This window comes from Prunus mume, linkage group LG1 (genome assembly GCF_029339155.1).
Source record: "Prunus mume cultivar Tortuosa linkage group LG1, ASM2933915v1, whole genome shotgun sequence".
Lineage (NCBI taxonomy): Eukaryota > Viridiplantae > Streptophyta > Magnoliopsida > Rosales > Rosaceae > Prunus > Prunus mume.
Window position 1 is genome coordinate 26562914 of NC_142698.1, and position 15045 is coordinate 26577958.

General features: G+C 36.1%; 2 protein-coding genes across 7 annotated transcripts; one reads left to right on the forward strand and one right to left on the reverse strand.

Annotated features, from left to right (window-relative positions):
- Nucleotides 1-1466: 1466 nt before the first annotated feature.
- LOC103322380 (putative serine/threonine-protein kinase PBL5) lies at nt 1467-5668 on the reverse strand. Of its 4 annotated transcripts, none has more exons than XR_016126943.1 (6): nt 5388-5667; nt 4302-4564; nt 3877-4066; nt 3349-3740; nt 2338-2736; nt 1467-1885 (listed from the first exon to the last, which is right to left on the reverse strand). XR_016126943.1 is itself a non-coding variant. In XM_089052166.1 (5 exons), exons 1-5 carry the CDS (start codon nt 5473-5475, stop codon nt 2434-2436), a joined length of 1233 nt encoding a protein of 410 aa, XP_088908292.1. In that variant the 5' UTR covers nt 5476-5668; the 3' UTR covers nt 2154-2433. The 4 variants fall into 4 exon arrangements, 2 of the variants coding, with proteins under 2 accessions (XP_088908292.1, XP_008222515.2); XR_016126944.1 differs by having other exon boundaries at nt 1467-1915; XM_089052166.1 differs by lacking the exon at nt 1467-1885 and having other exon boundaries at nt 2154-2736; nt 4302-4561; nt 5388-5668.
- Nucleotides 5669-11508: 5840 nt separating this feature from the next.
- On the forward strand, nt 11509-14925 carry LOC103322361 (Polyketide synthase, enoylreductase family protein). 3 transcript variants are annotated; one of them, XM_089050447.1, is made up of 10 exons: nt 11509-11762; nt 11854-11951; nt 12249-12380; nt 12487-12630; nt 12702-12804; nt 12972-13071; nt 13224-13300; nt 13398-13476; nt 14466-14584; nt 14681-14925. In XM_089050447.1, exons 1-10 carry the CDS (start codon nt 11578-11580, stop codon nt 14796-14798), a joined length of 1155 nt encoding a protein of 384 aa, XP_088906573.1. In that variant the 5' UTR covers nt 11509-11577; the 3' UTR covers nt 14799-14925. The 3 variants fall into 3 exon arrangements, with proteins under 3 accessions (XP_088906573.1, XP_008222493.2, XP_088906581.1); XM_008224271.2 differs by having other exon boundaries at nt 11525-11762; nt 14699-14925; XM_089050455.1 differs by having other exon boundaries at nt 11621-11762; nt 11864-11951.
- The last annotated feature ends 120 nt before the right edge of the window (nt 14926-15045 follow it).

Sequence of the window (15045 nt, forward strand, 5' to 3'; positions counted from 1 at the left end):
ACAGGCCGGGTTTAGGTTCTGTATTCTTGACACGTATATAATCCCAACACGACACGACACGGCACGACCCATTACCAGCCCTACACAAGCAAGCAATTATTAGGGTGTCCAGAGAGAATACTTGAGTGGTCCATAGATTCACCTATCACTTCTCTTCATAGAAGCAAAACATGCTGGAGGAAGAACAATTATAATTAAACTACTGCTATTTTCACCCACATATCATATTTTCCTCACCCACCATTTCAACAAAAATATTATTTTCATATTGCTTTTATTTTTTAATAACTTCTAAGGACCTGGGTTATAAAAAAAATTAAAAATTAAAACCCTACTCTACCTACCTAACCTTTCAACCCCATCTACATCTAACCCCTACAATTAACCCTCTCCATCTCCTATATTTTAATATAGTTTATTTAATTATTAATAGGTTCTAATCCAATTGAAAAAGACATTAATAGTATGTGAGAAAACCCCTCCTCCTTCCTAACTTTGGTAAAGAAAAAAATATATATTATTTAAACTAATATATTAGTAATGCATATTTGATTTCTCCTATTTATTGTGGTTTGAACAAGACAGCTTCAGCAGATGAATAGTTCTATGAGTTGAATAGCTCACCGTAGCCTAGATTAGGGGGAAAAAGAATCCAACCATCCATTATCTATCATAGTTTCTAGACCTCTAAAAGTCTCGCCCTTACAACTATTTTTCGTTTGTTTTGTCACTTCTTTTAACTCAAATGAAGTTTATAGTTTGTAAAAGGAAGGAAACGAGAGTCAAATTTTTATTGTGAGTATAGGATGATTCTAATTTTGATTACGTCGTAGAAGATAAAAGGTTGAGAGTTTGTAAACATTTGGGACAAGAAAATGACATTGAAAATTATATATTTGCAAATATTATAAGTTCAACTCAAAGCATTGTAGTCTAGAGTTGTTAACCATACAAGTCGCATTGATGAAAGCATAAAACATGATGGCCCTTTTGATTATGCTAACTGGACCAGATTTTATGGTTAAATGGTTGGTCCAATGCAATTACGCAAAAATGCTTCCCTTTTTGCACGGAGACCATTACACCCTTTTTGCACGGATGGAGATGTGGGTTGAAAACGAGTGGAGATATGCGCGTTTACATGGACTTAGATAAGGGTATAATGGTACTTCTCATCATTATCGACGATGTATGATTGCACGTGTCATTCATCCTCATGAGGAAAAATGACTCGTTAATGATTAAACGCGTCATTAATAAGAGTTCATGCACGACTGTCACAAATGCCAACTTTTCCAGAGCGGGTCTTGATGAAATGGACTGGCAATAATGGATGAACTTCTTGGATGGATGCCTTGATTTTGTGGGAACTTTGGAACCAAGGACTTGAGGCTCACAATTGTCAAAGTAAATAGCATTCACCAACAAAAAAATAAATGAGGTTAAAAGAGAAGTGCCAAAATCGCTAGCCAAAATAAAAGACGTTTACGTCTTTTTTCCATATTACTTTAATATGAAGTGTAAGTCACTCTGAAATGACCCATACAAAAAAAGTACATTTCATGGCTCTATCAGCGCCTCTAGACGTGCAAGTGCCAGGAAATGTTGCGATGCCAAAGAAACTCAAAGCTCTTTGGCAGCCTAGGTTTTTACAGTGGTGTCATTTTGGGGATGCTTGTAAGCATCTGGCTAAAAGAGGATTGCAGACCAGCTCTCCAATCACCATGCAAAAACCAACATCAAAACTTACCACCCTCTCAACCCCCAGCTACACATTAACAAATCATTCACCAGAACCTCCAAGTTCCCTCTTTGCATCGAGTCAACGAGAAGGCCGGGCTCGTCAAGTTTTCACATTGCATCCAACAATGATATTCCACATTACCTGCATGGAGACATGAGGAAGTAGATATGTCTACTTCTTTTTTATGATAAAGCTTACCCATGGGAACATCCGTCATGATGCAGTTATTGTGCTTGAGAAAAGCAAAACGAAACGACGCAAACATCCAGGGAAAAAAAAGTAATGGAGACAGGAGGAAGTAGATATGTCCATGAGAACATCCATCATGATGCACTTATTGTGCTAGAGAAAAGCAAAACGAAACAAACGCAAACATCTAGGGAAAAAAAAGAGGGTGGTGGACACGGTAGGCAAAAGAATGGAACTATTATAGAAATTAATAAGGCTAACTAATAAAATGGAAAAAAGTTCCTACAATGAAGCATTTTTACATACAAGAACGTCAGCTCTCATGTACACTGGAGGAAGAAAAGGAAGAAGAAGAAAAAAAGCAGAAACTCTCTGTATGTGAATATTAAGAATGGCAGTAGTACCTGTTATCTTCTATGATGCAAAAATTGATAACTAGGCACATCATCTACAATCACAAAATGGTATTGGCTGCTTTATTCTTAATTTAGTCCTCCAGCTCAGTCTCTCTCTGGTCCGTTACCTCCAATCTGCCTTATATCATCATCTCTCCTCCGTCTAGGAGAAGATGAACCCCTTCTCGAGCTTTGAACTGGATGTATTTGGGGGTCATATTTCTGGGAAGCAAGGTAATTCAATGCTGTAACTATATCTGTTATGACAGGCCGCATATTGGGCTGCTCCTGGACGCACATTGCAGCAATAGCAAGGGCTTGGTATAGTCCCCTGACAGGATACTGACCTTGGAGCAACGGATCCACCATTTGTGAAAATCTCTTCCGGTCTCTAAACAGCGGTCTTGCCTGAAAACAATATAACGGTCAGGGATTTATAAGCCCAATCTGAACAGGGGTCTTGCCTGAAAACAATATAACAGTTAAAGTGAAAGTCAAAGTTCATTTGTGCTTTTAAATAGGACAGACAACTACATTAGCTAGTTTCTTGCACACGGAGGTTATCAAAATTCAAAATGCTCAACAATTCAAGCTAATTTGGATATCAAAATATCAAAACATAACTACAGATGACAATAGAGACTAAAAATCAACTGCAATAAAAAAAATCTTCTAACTTCCAAGGATAGTCTCTTTCAAGTGTCAACTGACTGCTGCCCCTATTTATTTCCCTTTATCTCTAAAGAAAATAAGTTCCAACAAACTGCTATTCTAATTGGTAGCACTTATTTAAATCGCATCCATCCCAGTGGGCAGCAGACATAGTTAAATTTTACCAAGAAAAGTGATAAAGAAAAGCAAAATCCAGAAAATCAGCATTTCCAATAATTATTGCTTGCCGCACAATGTTACAAAAGGACAGCAGCTACTGCGAAACTAATTCAACCTATGCAGTACCATAGAAGGGAGTGGAATAGTAGATATCAGAGAAGAGAATGCAATGTGCTAGAGTTATCTTACCCATGCTACCAGGTTCTGCTCTTTGACAGGTTTTGTATTATCAATAGCTTTCCTTCCTGTGATAAGCTCCAAAAGAACAACCCCAAAGCTATAAACATCCGACTTAAAAGTCAGCTGACCTGTCATTGCATAATCAGGTGCACAATACCCATACGTGCCCATAACCCTAGTAGAAACATGAGTCTTATCTCCACTGGGACCTACTTTGGCCAAGCCAAAATCAGATAGCTTTGGATGATACCCCTCACCAAGCAAAATGTTTGAGCATTTCAGATCACGATATATAACAGGGGGCTGCATTTTCTCATGCAGATACTCTAAACCCCTTGCCGCACCAGCTGCTATCTTCATTCTTGTATTCCAGTCGAGCACTTTCCTGCTGGGTGAAAGATCTGTAAAGGAAAAAAAAAAGGTACTATTCAAATATAACTCATGGCCACCTCAAAATAAGATGCATATTTCACAGAAAGTGAAAAGGTAATCGATAATACAACAAGGATTGGTTTTAGGAGTGAGTCAGTTGCATACCATGCAAATGGTTTTCCAAGGATCCTAATGGCATATATTCATAAACCAATAGCCTCTGATCTCCCTCGGCACAAAACCCAATCAATTTGACGAGATTAGGGTGGTCAGCCAGACTTAGCGTCAATACTTCGACAACAAACTCTCTAATCCCTTGGCACCCATTACGATCGAGCTGCTTGATAGCAACAACCTACACCACCAACAACAGCAAAATTGGGTCACCCCTCAAGCTTATAATTCATATATTAATTGACAAAACACATTTGATACAAGAGTATAAAAAGGACACTCATGATATCCCAATAGCATTCGGTTCAATGTACAAGTTCATAACTCAATAGAAAAAAACTATTTGTCAATTTGGGTTTGATAGGTATCACAAGAGGTTCGATTTAATGGTAGAGCTTAAACTCAGCTGCACAAACCTGGTTAACTTTCTCTAAGTGACCCTTGTAAACTTTTCCGAATCCTCCTTCACCTAGAAAGCAATCAGACCTGAAATCGTCAGTTGCTGCGGCAAGTTCATCAAATGTAAATGTTTGTGCTCGCTTGCCGTTGGTTTTTCCATCCTTAGAAACCTCCTCCTTTATATTCCACTCCTTTGCATCCAACGATAACTGGTCATCCTTAGAGGCCTCCTCCTTTTTTACACCCAATTCCGTTTTAACATTCCCATTTGAATTCACTTCTGACATATCAAAATGACCAAATACAAACATGCACACAGACAAGTCAGTAAGTGAGAAGGCCAAGCATAAAGACAAAATTCGGCACATGGTAACCAAAATCCAAAAAATCATATTGATTCATTTTCTCAAAAATGAGATTGAAAAAACCGGAGTCATTAAAATTTAAATGCAAACAAAAATACAAAATGACAAAATTCAACACTATGAGACTTTGGATTATGGATTGGACCTTCCGAACCAATCACGCAAACGAACAAACAAAATGAATGAGACGCGGTGTTAATGAACAGTCACAAGAACCAAAACAAATAACATTGGCACTAGATGAGAAATTAACAATTTAACAAACCCAGATGAAAATAAAAGTATGAAAATTTTATAAATGTGATTAAAGCCCATTCTCACTACATAAAAATTTAGCCATCTTTCTTTCTCCATCCATTACAAAATTTCAAAAATTGACAGTGGTTTCATGGCGAAGTGAAAGAGTGCACCGACCTTTTGAATCGATTCAAGGTGCAAAGCAGGACCAAACAAAACCAAATTCAGAAACTTTAACCCCAAATTTTAAATAAAAAAATTTGATGACCAAATAATTCAGAGAGGGAAGAACATAAACCCAGGTAAGGCAAAAGAGTACCACCCATAAAAATTAAACAAAAAGGGAAATAATAATAGCCAAAAAAACAAAACCCACAATGTAAAAATTAAAATCATCCCAAGAAAATATCTGAATATGAAAATCAGATATGATCATCTACCCGATGAGTTTATCTCAATGACCCAAAAATTAAATAAAAATTAATTTTGGAAAAGAATTACCTTGATGATTGGGTTTGTTGCCGTTGATGTTGGTATTTTTCTTCTTTGATTCTTTGGTTGATTTCTTAGTGCAGCAAAAGCAGCTCATCTTACTCCTTTTCCTTTTCTCTCTCCTTTTCTTGTTTGCTCACGCCCCTTTATCTCTCGACTGCACACAAAAACAGAGCCACCAAAAGCATAGAAACCAACCAATCAAACAAGAAAACAGAGCTGAGCAGAATGAGAAAGGAGAGCGTTGCAAAACTCAGACACAAAGTGACAGACTCTTGTACTTCCTTGGTGACTTTTTTCTCTAATATATACGGGAGGGTTCCCTTCTGTAATGCAAATCAACCGCAAAATTAAATTCAATTTCAACCAATTAAAGGCAGCCACGTTGCACACACGAGGGTGTTTTTTCTTTCTTTTTTTGGGGTCAGAGAGGGTCGTATTACCACTTACCCTTTCCTAACACATTTACTAACCAAATCCCTTATTCGCGGTCAACTTACCTTTAAAACGATTTCTCATAAATTTACTCATCACATATGTGACAAATATAATCGATAATATTATACAAATATCGTTACTCCACTTTGATACTATGATCATAATTTTATCGATATGATCTGTATCAATATGTTTCGATTTAAATTTTTTTTGATAGCCGAGATTACTCACTCCCATTTTCCTATTCTATTCTTCATAATTAAAATTTTATTATCTTCGACGAAGCGGTCATATATGATCAAGAATAACATTACATGTTTAGCAAATACAGTTAGACCCATTGACAATAATTAATGGTAATTTCAAAGAAGCAAAAATTCATTACAAGAATATTCTTAGTGCTCCTCAGTGTTTAGTAAGCTAATTCATCTTAGTTAACAGTGGTGAATATAATTAAGGCTAAGAGTGTTACTATTGTACTCCTTTAGTTTCTTTCGTTTTAAAATTCCACTTCATTCAGGAATCAACAATTTAGGAAACATATATGGAAATTACTTTCCCAAATTCAATATGTACATTATGAGACTTACATATCTAGTAAAGCTAACGGAGTCTAGCAGAGTCTAACCGAGTTAAAAGGGATCTTGATAATGCTCGCTAATTTCAAAACTCTACAATTACGGGGGCCTTAATCTGCTGCATGTGTTTTGACGAAACATCCGAGCCGAGCCCGTCGCTCCGGCATATTTTGCCTGTTTGGTCAACTTTGCATCTATGGTACGGTATTTTTGTTTTGTCTTTTACGTGTTCCGATCATCCAAATTATCTGATGACGTGGCGCTCACCCATTGGCATACGCGATTTAGTTGCGAGCTGGTCCGCAACATATCTTTGTCCTTTTCTTCGGGCAACCAAACATCTCTCTTTCCTGAGATTTGTTTCCATTACCCGGCGGTGACGGCTTAACATCACAGTAGTCCCCACAACCGGAAGATCTCCCATTAAACAAAATGTTATGCTTTAAATCTTCCAAGAGGGGCCCACCCGATTGCATTAAAGGGGCCCTCTGCCTTTACGCGTTTCCCCTTAATAATGCTTTGCTGTAAAAAGGAAAGTTCGAACGGTGATCCACGCGCTCGCCCGCCATAACTACGATGCGTTATTTCCTAGGGGAAACGGAACAGTAAAAATTAAAAATGTAATCGTTCAACCAATAATATTCGAACACGTGGCACGTAGTCGGCACATGGGATTTGACTATATTTAATTTACTGTATGACTCTTGAACCGACAAGTTGTTATCAGAATTTAGGTGGATAATTAGCAGAAGAAGAGGTAAATATTTTTTCAGATCCTTTTTCTTGTTAAATGTTGTGGGATGGTTTAGGTAAAAGAGAAATTACCCACTACGCAATACTTGACTTTTTCCCCTCTGTTGTTGATATACAATTTATACACGTGTTTCTTGTTTTAGTTTAAAAACAACCACTTGATCAGTTTGCACATTAAGGTTTCTTCAAATTGAAGTTCCATTCCAACTTATGTATACTTGATCACATTAGGATTTAGGGTTTAGCTTAGGTGAATATTATTTGATGCGTTAGAGACTACAGTTGTTTCGGTAAACTATTCTGATCATTTCTTGTTGAAAGAGTTTTTATTGTGTTAAAAAAATAACGTCTACTTGTGATTTATGAATGCAATCTCCCTATGGTTTGTAAAAAAAAAGGAACAATGTCTACTCTTTGTTGTAATATATGTCATTATTGTTAATGAATGGTCAAAATTATCTTAGCTTGTTTGAAGGTTTGGAAAATAAATGTGAGAATTTTTGTTATCTTGTTTTAAGCTTTTAATAGGCGTATTTCAAATGACAGAACGTTTAAAGAATGTGTGTTAGGCGGAGAATAAAAGTCAATCAAAACGTAGCAAAAAAATTCCCAATCTAGGATCCGGATCCTACCATAACTACATTGAAAACATATAGCTATCAATCTATAAATGAAAACATTATTGCTAAAAACTATTTACTAAACAAACAACATATGTTATAATCCTTCATTTTTCATTGTATATTTTAATTTCCAACGTATTTTATTGAATTTGGAGCTTTTATTGTCAAACCCAAAGACCAAATTTTGTATGCTTTTGCAGCTCTGACTTTGGTTGCCGTCTCCAAAGCACAAAAGAAGGTTCCGCGTGGGAAGAGGAAACTAAATAAATAGAAGTACTGTTGTCATTTATTTTATTTTGTTTTCTCCCTATATGCAATAAACTCTCAACACAATTTTTTAAATATAATTAATAAAAAGCATCAGATAAAATACCATTTAATTGGTCTGAACTTTCTTGCCAATTGCACCAAAGGGCTAGGAAAATGGTTATTATTATTTTTCTTCAAAAAAAATTTATACAAAAGAGAATTCGAATTTGAGATCCTCTACCTTCACTTCTCTCACTGAAAGTGAGTTGCCGTAATCTTATGAGTCGTATATTATTTATTATTTTTAAAAATAAACACCCTATAACTATATTATACTTTGCAAAATCAATTATACATATAAAATGTGTGCATCATTTGCACAAAATATGCAAGAAATATTATTCTATTTGCACATGACCCAATGCAAGAATTTTTTTCCATCATTTTGAATAATCTATTCAGTTTGTGTCATACTTTAGTTAAAAGTAAAACCAAGTGGTTAAGGCATATACTCTATAAAAGTGTACCTCAAGAAAATAGGAGAAATTAATGGAGGACAGTAAGCCTAGGAAAGTACTAAAACGAAGTAAAAGTTGGTTTGGGACTGCTTTTGAAATGTGGGAAATCATTTTGTAATAATCAAAAATATTTTTATAGTGTTTGACAGAAAAATTTGTAGTGATGTTGAATCGCAAAAGTGTTTTTCGGTGCTTCTTCAAGAATCACTTTTAATTGTGAAAAATTCAGAAAAATACACTTATTTTAAACAAAATTTCGATGTTCTTTAATTAATTAAAAAGAAGTGAAGAAAATTTTTAAAAAGTCTACGGTCCACCTATTTGAAAAAATTACATAAAAGATTAAATCAGCCAATCCTATTGCTCAATACGTGTTGGAAGGGCTGATCATGAAGCAATCACGGTCGGTGCACAAAAGAACATAGAGTATTATAATGACTTTATGACTGGTTCAGAAAATTCCACTTTTTCAGGCGGTGGACACACACCATGAGAAATTGTAACACATGGAAGGCCAACATCTACCAGATCACACTGGGTTAGTGGTTAGTATTAGACAAGTTAAAGCTGGCCCTTGAGAGATTAGACATTGATTGAAACTAATTATTTCCCATCATGTATTTAAATGTGATTATACTATTTATGATAATTACTAAGATAACAATAGCTTTGAAATTCAACAAATCTTTGGAGAAGAATGATTATATTATCAATAATATTAGGGACATCGACTTATTGCACTAATTTTGAAATCAATTGATGTGATAATACGATCCCGATTGAATTCAAAAGCGAAGACAAATGAACCACTACCACATCAGTTATTCTCTTAATATTATTATTGATAAAGAATGACAGGGTCCTCGAGGCAATGACAATGATGGTTGAAGGCGCTGGTGGCGGTGCATGGTAGTGACTTTTTCTTCTTGCTTACAATTTCATTATTTTAGGTTTAGGTGAGCGACAATGTGTCTTGAGCTGAGTAATGGGGGCATGTTGTGGTTGCCTTCGACTCCACTGGCAAACCAGACCGACCAAACTAAGGGTACATGTTGTGGTTGCCTTCCACTCCACTGGTAAACCAGACCAATCAAACCGACAATATGAATTTATCCCTCTCCACATCATTTTTTATTTACCTACAACTAACTATATAAAATTGTACGTTTATCTCTCTTTTTTTTTTTTTTTTTTTGGAGTAAATATCATGAGATGTTCCCACACTTGAATGGTGGGATTAATTCTCGCTTGGGGTTCGGCTAGTCATTAAGGTACCATGTAGCTCTCCAGCTGTAGGTGATAGTTTGTCAACCACACTACACCTTGTGGTTTACGTTTATCTCTTTCATCACATGATCTTAAACATAAAAATTATTCCGTATAACCATGCGCCTGCATACGTAGCGGTTTTTACATTTTGACCAAATCTAAAAAAGGTTAGCTTCAGAATTTCAGATCAATTAATTCAATGTTAGAAAATAGGAGGTTTTAGGTTAAATGTTGGCACACTGCTTCAGCGTCTAGCAATAAATACCATGATCCAAAAGTCATTTTCTCCATTCAGTTACCCACACATTTATCACATTCTGCTTCCTGTTTACAATTTCCAAAAGTGCTTTGTATTCATTATTGCTTTGCAGCTTGCAAATTCAATCAAATTTTCAAGTACAGAGTTAGAAATCATGACCAAACCGACAGAACATTCAAGAAAGTACCTAATCTGATTGGTGGGAAAATATTTATTATGGACCAAGAAAGACAGCTTGACTTTAGAGCTACAATGACTGTTGAATAATAGCAAAGTTCTACAATGATTTGAATGGCAAAGCAAAAATAAATGATTGATTTTTTGACCCATTTAAAAAAAAAATCTTTTACGCTGATTTTGGTGGATTCTTCTACCACAGAGGAACTTTGATGGAAGATTCAAACACACAAAAAGTAAGACAACCCACGAGGAAATTGAAATAAGAATCTATGTGTTGAGAAGCAATTATTTCAATGAACTTTCAGGGAAAGTCTTCTGTGTAGTGTGTAAATTTCTAATTCTTGAATATGGTTTTGAGGTATATTGGTTGATCTAAAAGGGTGAGACTCGTAAAGACTGACTTAAACTCAACTCCAATTCAATCCAAACCGACCATCGAATGAGGCCCATATATGAACACACATATGCACTGGAATAAAACCTAGCTACAGAGCATGTGACAACTTATATCTAACTTCAGAAAACAAAGTTAGAGTAAAGTGAAAACAGATGTTGCTGTATATAACTTTCTAACTTCAATGAGACTCCTACAGAATCATTTGCAAAATGCAGACACCGTAAAATTGTGTAACCTTTCATTGGTTTCGGATATATTTTTCCCAAATGGATCCTTTGGACTTCAAAATCATCAATGAAACCCGTCTATGAAGCAACAAAGGCAAAGGAGTTTACATTTGCCCTTACATAACAAAGTAGGTAATATCACAATTGGGTTAAAGACATGGTGCTAATATCACAAAAATACAGAAGATATATTACTGTTTGATAATACAGAAAACATGATGGGCAAAGGATTGAATAATGGACAGATCGTCTCAGGTTTTAGAAAAAAAAAACATTGACTTGCATACTGTAAGTCTGGTTCAATTCTTATAACATCTTAGTTGTTTAGACAAACTTGTACCCCAAAAAAAAGGGCCAACTCAAACTATTTGGAGGCTTATAACCAAGCTTATGAATTTACTAAATTAGTAGACCACTGAACTAGACATAAAGTAAAAGAAGTAAATGGCAAAGCAAGACAGTGATAATATTAAATAGAGAGGAAAATACCTTGTGGAGAGAGAGAGAGAGAGAGAGAGGAACGAGCTTTGATTGGCCCAGCGGGCCCAAATCGAGACGTCTGTGTTTTTATGAGGAGTGGGACTAAAGGTTCGAATATTTTAGCCGGGTTTGGGCCGTTTCAACCCGGTTCGAGTTTTAAACGACAGAATAACTCCTTAAGCTTGTTGCAGCTTCCTGAATTGAAGCAGAGCGGTGCTCAAATTGAAAATGGCGTCTCTGGTTCGATCAGCGACTCTCAGATTTCTCAAACCATTCGGCAATCTCACGCTAAACGAGGCCGTTAACCACCCGCGAACCCAAACCCTAAGCCTCCGGGCGTTCTCGACGATCTTGTCGCCGCCGTCGAAGGCTGTGGTGTACGAGCAACACGGTCCTCCCGATAAGGTCACCAGGTCACTCTCTAACTTTGTCTTAAAAATTCACCTTTTTTATTTTTCTTTTTCAAATTTGAAGTTTTTAATTAGTGGTTTTTGCTGTTGGAAGAGTGATACAGTTGCCGCCAGTTGAAGTGAAAGAGAACGATGTGTGCGTGAAAATGTTGGCTGCTCCAATCAACCCTTCTGATATTAATCGAATTGAAGGTTTTTTTTAATATTTTTATTTTCCTTTTTCTTTTTGGGTATTGCCTCATTGGTTTATTGTTCCATTACTACCCGTTTGGTTGCTCAGAAAATGGAGTTAAATTTACTAGAACTAGTGCTCCGAGTAGTTGCTTGATGGTTAGGTTTTCCAAAAAAAAATTGAATGAAGAAAGAAAGAAAGTTTAACATCAGTAAACAAAGTGACAAACTTGTTAAAATCACAGTTTGAAGATTATCTGTATTGAATTTACCATTTGTTGCTTACTAGTTGAGGATGTGTGCATTGAACCATGAAAGGGGTATACCCTGTGAGGCCACAAGTGCCAGCTGTTGGAGGATATGAAGGTGTAGGAGAGGTACATTCGGTCGGGGCTGCAGTTAAGGGTCTCTTGCCCGGGGATTTAGTCATCCCATCTCCGCCTTCTTTCGGTACATTCTTCATTTGTTCTCACATCTTCTCAAATTTGTGGTTATAGAACATAGTTTGCATGCATTTTGTGACCTTAATGAGGCTTTATATATAATCTTTTCTTAGGGACATGGCAGACTTATATTGTGAAGGATCAGAGTGTATGGTACAAAATAAATAAGAATTCACCCCTGGAATATGCCGCCACTATTACGGTTAATCCTTTGACTGCTCTAAGAATGCTTGAAGACTTCGTTACTTTAAACAAAGGTACAGCACCATCTGAAATTTCTATGCATCTTTCTTTTGTCTCCTCACCGATTACAATTTGGTTTGAATAGGAGATGCTATTGTTCAAAATGGAGCCACAAGCATTGTAGGGCAGTGCATTATTCAGCTTGCGCATCATCGTGGCATCCATAACATTAATATAATAAGGGACAGGTGATAATATGAAATCAGCTTGTGTGCTGTGATGTATGTCTTCTATTCTTATAAGAAGTATACAATTAAGCAGAGTATGCAGTTATTTACTTAGATTTCTGCTTCCAGGAAAATAAACTTTCCTGAAAAGGGTCTTTCTATAATTGACCATGGTTTGGTGTCTACAGGACTGGGTCTGATGAAGTAAAAGAGAAACTCAAAAACCTTGGTGCAGATGAAGTTTTTACTGAGAGTCAACTGGAAGTCAAGAATGTCAAGGGTCTTCTGGTATATCTTTATTGTCTCATTATAGTTGATATTGTCAAGGGTCTTCTAGAAGTTGTGGACTTATTAATCAAATCATAAATTACACTTTGATTCTTCCTCTATTTCCGAGTTGTTTGACTAATCTTCTGCATTTAATCTGCTTGACATGCCAGTCTGGTATACCTGAACCTGCATTAGGATTTAACTGCGTTGGAGGCAATGCTGCTTCTTTGGTTCTTAAATTTTTGGGGTGTGATTCTCAGTACTATATGCTTTAAACAATGTTCCCTTTTCCTAGTGGTTTCAAAATCTAATGTCCTTTTCTAAATGTACTGCATTTTTTTCAGGCGGGGCGGAACTATGGTGACATATGGTGGAATGTCTAAGAAACCCATTACTGTATCAACGTCATCTTTCATTTTTAAGGTAAATCTTTCTATTTTTCGGCCACTTAGTGAAACTCTACTTTTTGGTTATTACTTTTGGGGAGAAAATATATTGCACTTCAGAAACTGCAATTTATTTTTTTTTTTCCGAGAACTGCAAGTTAGTAAACATGTGGAAATGACAAGGAATGCTAAGACATGGGGAAACCATGAAATAGGAAAGGGAACAATAACAAAGCATTCAAGAAAATCTGATTACTACAAAGAAAAGGAAGCAGTTAGATATGGGTGATACCAATAGAAAGTAGGATGAGGTCATTATAGGGTTGCGTGCTCCAACTATAGATTGAGTAGACCAGGTGTCATTATATGCATTGATGGGATGATATGATTCTAGTCTTCAATTATCCCAACTGAGTTGTATTGACTGTTATTTTTACAAACCTAGGAGGTCTATTTGATTAGAAATTCAAAGTTTGTATAGTTTCAGAATTCCTTTTAGGCATTTTAAGACCTAGATTAGGTTAGCTCTTCATCTGGTGGTGGAGATGACAAAGCATTCAAGAAAATCTGATTACTACAAAGAAAAGGAAGCAGTTAGATATGGGTGATACCAATAGAAAGTAGGATGAGGTCATTATAGGGTTGCGTGCTCCAACTATAGATTGAGTAGACCAGGTGTCATTATATGCGTTGATGGGATGATATGATTCTAGTCTTCAATTATCCCAACTGAGTTGTATTGACTGTTATTTTTACAAACCTAGGAGGTCTATTTGATTAGAAATTCAAAGTTTGTATAGTTTCAGAAATCCTTTTAGGCATTTTAAGACCTAGATTAGGTTAGCTCTTCATCTGGTGGTGGAGATGAAGAAATAGGATTTAGGATTTCTTTTGTCTTAAAGCAACACAGTTTTTTGCCTACCAGTTTCTGTTAGTAGAGAAATTTCTGATTAGTTCCACTGCAATTTTATCTGTTTGTGATGTTTTTATGTTCTGTCATCTTGTCTCAAATATCTATGTTTGCAGGATCTTTCCTTGAGGGGATTCTGGTTGCAGAATTGGATGAGTACAGAGAAGGCAAAAGAGTGTAGAGTTTTGATAGATTCCCTCCTGGACCTAGCACAGGAAGGGAAGTTAAAATATGAGTAAGTTCTCCTTCATTAACTATACACTTGGCTTCTTCTTTTTTGGTTTTTTAACTCCACTTTTGTTAATTTGAACTGATCTATGTTTAACATCAGAGGCTTCCCTATTTGTAGGATGGAGCTGGTTCCTTTTGACAATTTCAATGCTGCAATAGATAAGGCCCTTGGGAAGCAAGGGAGCCAACCAAAACAAGTTATCAATTTTCAACTTTGAGCATGGCTGAAGTGAAGACTTTTGTTTTGGCGATAATCTCATAATAATCTTTCAGAGGTTTATTGTATTGCATTAGGATGTGAAGTCACATTTTGGATCTCCTATTATATAATGTAATTATTACGTATGTCTTTTGAGTCCTTTTACCACGAGACAATCCACATTTACAGATGAGCCAACTTTGTCACCACAATTCAGACCAAAAAAAAAATAATAATAAAACCTTTGTATCACAATTACTGCTTAG